The sequence below is a fragment of the Leucoraja erinacea genome, chromosome 17, assembly GCF_028641065.1.
Source record: "Leucoraja erinacea ecotype New England chromosome 17, Leri_hhj_1, whole genome shotgun sequence".
NCBI lineage: Eukaryota > Metazoa > Chordata > Chondrichthyes > Rajiformes > Rajidae > Leucoraja > Leucoraja erinaceus.
In genome coordinates this window covers 14,713,624-14,724,577 of record NC_073393.1, presented here as the reverse complement: position 1 = coordinate 14,724,577, position 10,954 = coordinate 14,713,624, and the positions used below count along the sequence as shown (strand labels likewise).

Below are 10,954 nucleotides of genomic sequence, written 5' to 3'. Positions count from 1 at the left end.
CTGTGGCCCATGGTTCTGGACTCGCCCAACATTGGGAACATTTTTCCTGCATCTAGCTTGTCCAGTCCTGTTATAATTTTATATGTTTCTATGAGATGCCCCCTCATCCTTCTAAACTCCAGTGAATACAAGCCTAATCTTTTCAATCTTTCCTCATATGACAGTCCCACCATCCCAGGGATCAATCTCGTGAACCTACGCTGCACTGCCTCAATCACAAGGATGTCCTTCCACAAATTAGGAGAGCAAAACTGGACACAATACTCCAGATGTGGTCTTACCAGAACCCTATACAACTGCAGAAGAACCTCTTTACTCCTATACTGAAATCCTCTTGTTATGAAGGCTAACATTCCATTAGCTTCACTGCCTGCTGTACCTGCATGCCAACTTTCAGTGACTGGTGTACAAGGACACCCAGATCTCTCTGTACCTCCCCCTTACCTAACCTAACCCCATTGAGATAATAATCTGCCGCCAAAGTGGATAACCTCACATTTATTTATATTATGCTGCATCTGCTCACCTGTCCAGGTCACCCTGCAACCTCCTAACATCCTCTTCACAGTTCACACTGCCACCCAGCTTTGCCAACCGCAAACTTGCTAGTGTTGCTCCTAATTCCCTCTTCCAAATCATTAATATATATGGTAAACAGTTGTGGCCCCAACACCGAGCCTTGCGGCACTCCACTCGCCACTGCCTGCCATTCTGAAAATAACCCGTTCACTCCTACTCTTTGCTTCCTGTCTGCCAACCAATTTTCTATCCATGTCACCACCCTACCCCCAATACCATGTGCTCTAATTTTAGTCACCAGTCTCCTGTGCGGGACCTTATCAAAGGCTTTCTCAAAGTCTAGCTACACTACATCAACTGGAACCCCTTCATCTATTTTACTTGTCACTTCCTCAAAAAAGTCCAGAAGATTAGTCAAGCATGATTTCCCTTTCATAAATCCATGTTGACTTGGACTAATCCTATTATTGCTATCCAAATGCCCCATTATTACCTCTTTAATAATTGACTCCATCTTTCCCACATAACTGGTCTGTAATTCCCCGTTTTCTCTCTCGCTCCATTCTTGAAAAGTGGGATAACGTTAGCTATCCTTCAATCCACAGGAACTGATCCTGAATCTATTGAACATTGGAAAATGATCACCAATGCGTCCACTATTTCTAGAGCCACCTCCCTGTGGGTCCTGGGATGCAGACAGACCATCAGGCCCAGTGGATTTATCATCCTTCAGTCCCATTAGCCTACCCAATACTATTTCTCGCCTAATGAAAATTTATTTCAGTTCCTCTATCCCCTTAGATCCTCTGTTCTCTGGTACATCTGGGAGACTGTTTGTGTCTTCCTTAGTGAAGACAGATCCGAAGTACCTGTTCAACTCTTCTGCCATTTCCTTGTTACCCATAATAATTTCACCCGTGTCTGCCTTCAAGGGACCCACATTTGACTTTGCTACTCTTTTTCCCCTTAACATATCTAACGAAGCTTTTACTGTCTTTTATATTCCTGGCCAGCTTCCCCTCGTACTTCATCTTTTCAGCCCGTATTGCCTGTTTTGTTTCCTTCTGTTGTCCTATGAAGGTTTCCCAATCCTCTGGCTTCCGGCTACTCTTTGCTGTGTTATACATCTTTTCTTTTAGTTTTATTCTATCCCTAACTTCTCTTGCCAGCCACGGTTGCCTCCTACTCCCCTTAGAATCTTTCTTCCTTTTTGTAATAAAATGATCCTGCGTCTCCTAGTTCTTAGTCATAAATCCATTCTGTGTTTTAGCAGGCAGGTGACATAAATAAACTTGGTCTCTGAATGTGTGCATTCCTCTACCAAAATATATCCAACACTGTAGTGTTGCCCTCTGACGGTACAGGTCCATAACAAGACTCAGGAAAACATGAAATGAAATGCTTCTCTTCAAAGTCGGCTCTCAACAATGGCAGGTAAAGATGTAGAAATTAATTATCACCTTCAGTGCATTATATTGTGTGCATATTGAATGCAAAACCTGCATTCTATGCTGAGCTCTATCATGGAATGAGATTATCAAGTAGAAAATGGTTCAAGGATTTCCCAAATTTCCCCTGGGGGGGGGGGGGGGGGGGAGAAAAACATCCGCACCAACACATGGGAATTAGTGGCCTGTGGCTAAACAAAATTGATAAAGAGCATTTGAGTTGGGACAGAACTGGGTCCATGTGTTACAAATCCAGAATAAACTAAGTATGTGCTTCACCTCCCAATCTACCAGCCACCAACCCTATCATGTGCCATCTCTCCCAACTGTTGCAGAATGTGCAGATATCACATTAGGTTCATCAGCCACCTCAGAACCCAGAGGATTGGAGTGGAAGCAAGCCTTGGCCTCGCAGACAGACCCGAGAGAGAATGGCAGTAGATTTTAAATCATTGCCAGATTCCAGTGATGGAACAATGAAAAGTATGGAATCTCTTGTTGGATATCAACTTTGCATTCCTTTTCCTCTACTTGGTTTTCCTCATCTGGTTTGATATTTTTCTTTCACACCTCCCCAGTTTACAATGTTCAATAGTGGTTGCAGTCTGACTGTTTAAGGAGATGCAAGTTGTTGTGTTATTCTCAAAGATCCCAAATGCTCTTTGCTGTTTATTGTGTTTTGACATCAACTTCAGAAATGCCTTATACATTTTCAGTGATGTCTTTACACTTGTATTTAAATCTCATAAACCTTTAAAGATGGTAGAACAAGTCAAAAATATTGTCTAAGATCATAGGTTTAGGTATATTGTCACATATACCAATGAACAACGAAAAGCTTTGTTATGCATGCTATCCAAACGAATCAGATATACTATACATAAATACAATCCAGTCAAACTCATACGATAGAACAAAGAGGTAGATAGAGTGCAGAATATAGTTCTTGCCATTACAGAGCATCAGATCTGTCAACCAAGGTCCTTTGTTCCACCTGTAATTCATTGTGTGGTCACTTATTGCACCTTCGCAAATGCATTACTTGACATTTCTTTGGATACATTCATTTGCCACTTTTTGTCCAGTTCTTAGTTTAATTTAAGATAGACGCAAAAAGCTGGAGTAACTCAGCGGGACAGGCAGCATCTCTGGAGAGAAGGAATGGGTGATGTTTTGGGTCAAGACCCTTCTTCAGACATAAGAACACATTAGTTTAATTTAGTTTAGAGAGACAGTATTGGAAGCAGGTCCAACGGCCCACAGAGCCTGCACCGACCGACAATCACTTTCCATTTTCCACTTTCTATCCTGCACTCTAGGGACAATTTACAGAAACCAATTACCTATAAACCTGCACGTCTTTGGAATGTGGGAGGTAACCGAAGTACCCAGAAAAAACCCAGTCACAGCGAGAACATACAAAGTCCGAACAGATAGCATTCGTAGTCAAGATAGAAGTGCCGTCATCTAGACCATTGATATCTTTCTACAATCAAGAGATTTCCTTCTCCATTGTCAGACAATCAGATTGTCATATATGGACAATCCTTGAACTATTTGCAAAAGTTTTTGTCAGGACATTTGCACTTAAATCTAAATAATTTATGGGTGGCGAGGGCCCATTTTCCGACACACACCACATTGGCCATGGCAACCCTCTGACACAGTTCATTTGAGTTTGATAAATTGAAGTTCTTGATGTATATCGCAAAGGGTCACCATCCAGCAATAATGTGGAAACCTCTGCTTCATAGTACAAAGGGATCCAGGAGACCTGCAACCTTACTGATGTGGCCTCCTTTACATTGCCGGGACCAGATATTGGCTAGATGACTGTTTTGCAGAGTTCCTGCACGATGCATAATCGCCATCTTGAGTTGATGGTTGCATGTGATTTCAACACTCCTTCCCATTCATACACCAACGTGGCCTTGGCCTTCTCTACAACACCCTTTGAATGACCCCCACACTTTTTTTTGCTCTCCTTGGCTGTTTCTTCCTATAACCCATTAGTCACTGTCGCCTCTGTGCATCCCTCCTGGCTCCATTTGGCCATCAAACCCACCTCACCTGATTCCACCTGCCAGCCCCTTCATGACCGTATCGCCCCATCCCTCACCTCTTTATACTGATTAACTTCTCTCTGCGCGCTCAGGCCCGTTGCGTCCTTATTGGCGCGATGTAAAGACAATCCAACTGGTCCCACATTTTGTCTTCCCTCCCAATAGGCCGTGGGCCGAGCATCGAAAATGTATCAAGAATTTCTTTCGTGACCCATGTCTGGTATGTACTTGAAATTTGGCACAGATTTAGATTAAATATAATTGAGAAGGAATTCATAACTCGTCAGTGCCAAAAGTTGCAGACTAATTAATTAAGCTAATTAGAAAATTAGATTGGAAAAAGTAAGCGCCATCTTGTGCTCAATGCTCATATTACTCTAGGCGGAGCCTAATTCCTTGCTCCGGTCTATTTACACCATATATTATTATACCATATATATATATAGATATATATAATATAGATAGATAGATAAATGTGTATATATACACACACACACAAATATATATCTATTACTAAAAGTCTGACCTTGACCACTTCCTGTTCTGTATATTGATTTTAGAAAAAACGCTGCCACTTACGGCTGTGATTTTTGGTCATCTTACTCAGTCCCCCTCTGCTGCGCAGGACAAGAGGCTTTTCCCCATCGATGAAAAATAAAAGTTATTAGTGTTTAAAAAATGTTGAGATTCTCTCTCCTGAAGGCCACGCCCCTTCCGGAGGGACTATAAAATCCCGAAGTGTTGAGTGCCTCAGTTTGTCTCTGCAAGATCGGGGAGCGAGAGGGTCATGTCTCCCAGTCTGAGCTGTGAATGACACTGAACACATGTCTACTAAACTGAGTGGTTTTATTGACCTGTCAGTGGCCTTAATGTGGTTTGAAAATATAGTTTGGAAATGCTAAAGCTGTGTTGTCTTTGGTTTAGAAATGCTAAAGCTGTGTTGCCTTTGGTTTGGAAATGCTAAAGCTGTGTTGCCTATTTAAAGTTGCCTTGCCGTATTAAAGTTGCCTTGCCATATTAAAGTTGCCTTGCCATGTTAAAGTTGCCTTGCCTAGTTAAAGTTGCCTTGCCTTCTATATAATTAAAAGTCTAACCTTGACCACTTCCTGTTTGCGCTTTATATTGATTTTAGAAAAAACGCTACCGCGTACGGCTGTGATTTTGGCCATCTTACTCAGTCCCCCTCCGCTCATCAGCTGCCGAGGATTTTTCCCATCGATGAAAAATAAAAGAGTTATTAGTGTTTAAAAAATGTTGAGATTCTCTCTCCTGTTAATCATGCCATGAAGGCCACGCCCCTTCTGGTGGGAGGGAGTAGAGGGACTATAAAACACAGAAGTGTAAGCGTGGCTCAGTCTCTGCAAGATGGAGGAGGGAGAGGCCATGACTCACTGTCTTTAGTGGCCTTGCACCCTGCTTGAAGTGGTAAGAAACTGCACTTGAATCTGGTGGCCTTGCACCCTGCTTGAAATGGAATTTCAAGGAATAGCCAAGAGTCAACTGCCATCCCACCAGCCGTGAGAGCTGCCAGCACAACAGGCTTGAGTGACTGAGCCGCCAACCCAAGAATCCATTCGGCCCACAATGTCCATACTAGCCCTCACTAAACCAGTCCCTTCAGCCCACAATACCCATACTAGCGCTCCAGAAAGCCCGCCCCCCACTGACCACCAATATTGGAAAGGTGGAATATTGCGTTGGGGGACCAGCCCTCCCGTGATGCTGGGACGCAACGGGTCCCACTTAGTCTAGTATATATTATATGTGTGTGTATGTATGTACATATATCAAGTCAAGTCAAGTTTATTTGTCACATACGTATACGAGATGCGCAATATATATTGTTTTATACTGTATATATATATACTGCTATTGTTTTGATGTTAGGTATTAGGAGGCAGCCACGATCCCAGTGTCCTATCTGGGACGCATGACAATAAAACTCTCTTGACTCTACAAAAACGCAAGATACTAGAAAAGATTATAGAATAAATCGATGGATAAGGTTGCTGACGCTTTCTCAGAGCTAGAAGTTTATCTCCATGACTGATTTGCGGTATTTTAAATTTCTAACATCTGCTGTGTATTCCAGCTATGAAGTAATACCTTGCAGCTCCACTTCCCATAGGTTACCTGACCTTACTCAACCCGTCCATCATCTCCGATGGCCACAAAATGCTGTAATAATTCAGCGGGACAGGCAGCATCTCTGGAGAGAAGGAATGGGCGACGTTTCAGGGTCGAGACATTTCAGTTTCTGCACTATCCACAATGGCCATCTTGAGTTCATAGTTGCATGAAATTTTCAGCACCGTCTCCGCCACATTCCCACCTGCCTGTCCCGCTGAGTTACTCCAGCATGTTGTGTGTCTTATCTTCGGTGTAAACCAGCATCTGCAGTTCCTTCCAACACACGCCCATCTCGCCAGCCACGGGCAGGGAGAGGATCGGACGCCGCGCCGTTGGGGAGGAGCAAGCGAGGCGGATACGCAATGAGGCGGTGCGGAGGCGGCCTGAAACCGGTAGAACATGCCCGGGGTTAAAGCGCCTTGGAGCGGCTCACGTAGAGCCGTCGGGGCCGGTGATTGAGACGGGGCCTGCTTGCGTGCACCGAGCGATGGCGGCGTAGCCCTGCCTTGCCCACGGGTGAGCCGGGGGTCAGGGTCGGGAGGCCTGGCCGGGGGTTGGGAAGGTCAGGCGGGCCGGGCTCCGAGGCGCCGGGTCGTGCGTGAGCCGATGGGGCTCTGGGTGGGAGTAAACACTTGTGAATCGTGTAGCACAAGCCAGCAGGTTCGTGTACACACGTAAAAAGAGGCGTTAGTGGAGTCACCCTCGGTGCTGCTTCAGTGACCTCTCCCTCCAGCCCTCCTAATACAAGCATTATATTTACTGCACCCTTCCTCCCCTTCCCTCGCCGAATCGCCGCTCGGAATAGGAATTAACACTTGACCCACTGTCGCCTCTTCATTTGGTTCAATGTTAACTTTTGTAAGGTGGTACACCTTTAAAACGCCTTGGCACGCTATCCTTTGGGTGTTAATGAGATCCAACAACAAAATACTATGAACGCTGGAAATCTGAAATAGCAACAGATAATGTTGGAATTAGTCAACAATTCACACAGGGTCTATGGAGAGAGAAAAACTGCATTTTAATCTGAAATATTTTCTGGGAACTTTCAGCAGACCGTGGGAAGGAAGAATAAGCGAGTTCGATATTTCAACAGCGCATGTCCAGGTCATAGGTCACCTGAGATAAACATTCTCGGCAGCTGCGCTGCTGCATGTATAGAGACCTGCGTTTCATCCATAGTCAGGATCGGACCCGGGTCTCCGGCGCTGCAGGCGATGTTGAATTGGTACTGGAGTTGGCGACACTATTTCACCCTTCTCCACTAGTCCATTCAGAAATCTCATCAGTGACAATCTAATGTGCACAAACTGCATGTGACAAAAACGTGCGTGAGAGGGCCAATTTCTCGGCATTAATATTGGAGTTTGGGCGGAGGTGATGACATGCCAGATGGTGGGGACTATTCACAGGAAGAGAAAGGTCTTGGGTTACTAACCAGAACCAAGATATTACAAAGCATCAAATGTCCTGGAGTACAGATGTTGATGTGAAATGTGCCAATTGGTGGTGGTTTATTGTGTGAGCTTATGTAGACGTAGTGGGGGAAATCTGGCCAAATCCAAGTCCCGGGTTCGACCCTGACCTGATAGATAGGGCTCTTAAAAATAGCTGAGTCAGGGGATATGGGGAGAAGGCAGGAACGTGGTACTGATTGGGGATGATCAGCCATGATCACATTGAATGGCGGTGCTGGCTCGAAGGGCCGAATGGCCTACTCCTGCACCTATTGTCTATTGACCTGGGTCAGTGTCTGTGGAGTTTGCACAATCTCCCTGTTGGTTTCCTCCACATTCCAAAGATCTGCGGGCGCGAACAGATGATCGGCGTGGACTTGTTGGGCAGAAGGGCCTGTTTCCGTGCTGTGTCCCTAAACCAAATTAATCTAACTAGGTAAAGGTAAGTCATCGGAGGACGCATGGAGGATGGACACGCGAACAGGTGGTGTGAAGGAAGGAGGGAAAGTTGGCTGAGACCAAATTCTGGGACCAAAATGAATTAGGGGGCTTAGGTGAGATGGGAAAGATTTAATAAGAACCTGAAGTTCAACTTTTTTCAACATAGTGGGTGGTGGGGAAGTTACTAAGGCAGGTATAATGACACCATTTTGAAAGACATTTGGATGTGCATGGATAGGAACCCTCTCTCTCTCTATCCTCTCTCTCTATCCTCTCTCTCCACCTCTCTCTCCACCTCTCTCTCCACCTCTCTCTCCATCCCTCTCTCCACCTCTCCCTCTCACTCCCTCTCTCCCTTTCTCCCTGTCTCCTCACTGTCCCAACAGATGAATCACTATCTGGTCCACCTCAGCCTGGGTGTATGGGTTCTACTCTCACTCAGGCTGCCGTCCCGGGTTATACAGGGGTGAGCCACGCACCCCTCTCCTGCATAACCCCAGGAGGCAGATTTGTGAGTGGAATCTCACAAATCTGAGCGAGAGAGAGAACCTCTCTCCAACGCTGTCGGAGAGGTTCTGCAGAATTCCAGAGGGTGGGTTTGTGAAGTGAGATAGAAATAAGATAAAATTAATGTTCATAAAAGAGCGATGCCTGTCGCTATTGAGTTAACAGAATTCTCGATTAATTAATTGGTAGAATACTTAACAATTTATACACAGTTTATACAGCTAGTGCTTCGTTCGCTTTTTATAATTACGAATGGCCTTCGACAAATCCCATGATTCCTTGCGATTTTCGGAATACTGAACTCGCTTATAGTCTTTCACCTGAAATATTATCTGTTTCCCTTCCCACATATGTTGCCTGACCTGCAGACTGCTCTTAGCATTTTCTGTTTTTAATTCTGATTTACAGCATTTGCAACTACTTAAATATTAATTAAATATTTTCTTTCTTTGTTTAGATGCACGTATTTCTTCATTTTTATACATGGAAATTGTCTTTTGGGTATTAGTAAACAGCTGTCCATCTCTCACTGAACAATGAGGAGCTGTTCTGTGGCAGGACGGAGCTGCCTTCGAGCTGAGATGTTTCCCCGCATGGTGTCGAATATTGTCCGGCCCTTGCAGCGCCATGTGTCCAACAGCTGCCAGAGGGGCAGTTCGACCGTGCCTGAGTCACATGTGAGGCCTCTGCCCAGTCAGGCCCATGTTGTGATTTGTGGTGGAGGGATTGTAGGGTCATCGGTGGCATATCACCTCTCCAGGCTCGGGTGGAACGATGTTGTGTTGCTGGAGCAAGGACGGTAAGACAAGAAAGCTGTTGGAGAAAATATTTTTGTTACCGAGTTGCATACAGATCCTGTAGAGCCCTGTGATGCTTTACACCAGGTACAATTCTGATAAAGTTAAAGTGGGAAGTATAAAGACTTGTCTTCAGCTACTTCAGTGTAATATACCATTGCTGTGATTATACTTTGTTTTAATTTGTCCTTGTTGCATGCCACTGCCAGTTGTTATGTTGTATGTGGAAAGAAAATCTTTTCCTTGTGTGCAATTTTGGTCTCCCAATTTGAGGAAGGACATTCTTGCTATTGAAAGAGTGCAGCGTAGGTTCACCAAGTTAATTCCCGGGATGGCGGGACTGGCATATGATGAAAGAATGGATCGACTGGGCTTATATATTCACTGGAATATAGAAGGATGAGAGGGAATCATATAAAAACATAAAATTCTTATGGGATTGGACAGGCTAGATGCAGGAAAAATGTTCCCCATATTGGGGATCACAGTTTAAGAATAAAGGGTAGGCCATTTAGACTGAGATGAGGAAAACCTTTTTCAGCCAGAAAGTTGTGAATCTGGAATTCAGTGCCACAGCTAGCAGTGGAGACCAAGTCATTGGATGTGTTCAAGAGAGAGTTAAATATAGCTCTTAGAGCTTATGGAATCAAAGGATATAGGGATAAAACAGAAACAGGGTACTGATTCTGGATGATCAGCCATGATCACATTGAATGGCGGTGCTGGCGGTGAATGGCCTACTCCTGCACCTATTTTCCATGTTTCTTTGCGCATAAACAATGCTCTCATGAGGAGGCCTAATGTGGAGATTGAGTGTGATGCGTAATTTTTGTACAGAGGACCCTAATCCTAATTCAACTGGAAACTGATCATACAAACCAGGTTACCTGTTTACTATACCTATTGAACCCTCAGTGAGTATGTGGACATTAGGATAATGCCTCAATTTATGTATATCTACTTGCACAGAGAGCTTTGAGTGTTATGGCTCTGGGAAACGCCACACTTTTGCAATAGGAGGGTGCAAAGCTGGAAGTAAACAAGTCCTTGAAATGTAGTTCTGGACATTAAATGCTTATGTTTTGTATCCCTCAGTACACATCCCAATTCAATCAATTGTGATGCAAGTATATTAAAGAAAGGATATTTTTCTCCTGACCTCAATCTTAAGTAACTTGCCACTGCTGCTTTCAAATTGGGTTCCATCTCTAAACTTCACCAGAACTGGAAAAGTATCTTTCACTGGCAGAGGCTGAGGTGGTGAAGTGCAGTGATGAGGTGGAAGTAGTGGTTGCCCAGGTGACAGTTGCTTTAGGTTTCATTCAGTTGATCGGAAAATAAAGAAAGATGAATGAAGGCTGTTGGAGAGAATCTCCTCAACCCCCAGCCCCCTCAAAACAAAACTCATGGTGGAACCTTAACATAGAAAAAGTGCTATTAAGTTTCTGCTGTCTTCCCTGTCCTCCTTAATCACCCAGTGTGGTTGTCATTTCTATTGTTCCTGCAGTTGGACCTTCTGAAATAAAACATAAAATGTTGGAAAAGCTCACCAAGTGAAGCAGTTGCTATCTTTGGTTACTATGGAAAGAGAA

The 10,954-nt window shown here is 44.3% G+C and overlaps 1 protein-coding gene across 2 annotated transcripts in view; it reads left to right on the top strand.

The window, feature by feature from the left end:
• The first annotated feature begins 6,475 nt into the window (after nt 1-6,475).
• pdpr (pyruvate dehydrogenase phosphatase regulatory subunit) overlaps nt 6,476-10,954 on the top strand; it is a 38,552-nt gene continuing 34,073 nt past the window's right edge. The window contains exons 1-3 of one of the 2 annotated variants that reach the window (XM_055648621.1): nt 6,476-6,676; nt 7,962-8,059; nt 9,023-9,364. In XM_055648621.1, coding sequence (XP_055504596.1) covers nt 9,102-9,364 — 263 coding nt within the window. In that variant the 5' untranslated portion in view covers nt 6,476-6,676; nt 7,962-8,059; nt 9,023-9,101. The remainder of the gene's footprint in view (nt 6,677-7,961; nt 8,060-9,022; nt 9,365-10,954) is intronic. The other variant, XM_055648620.1, reaches the window with a different exon arrangement.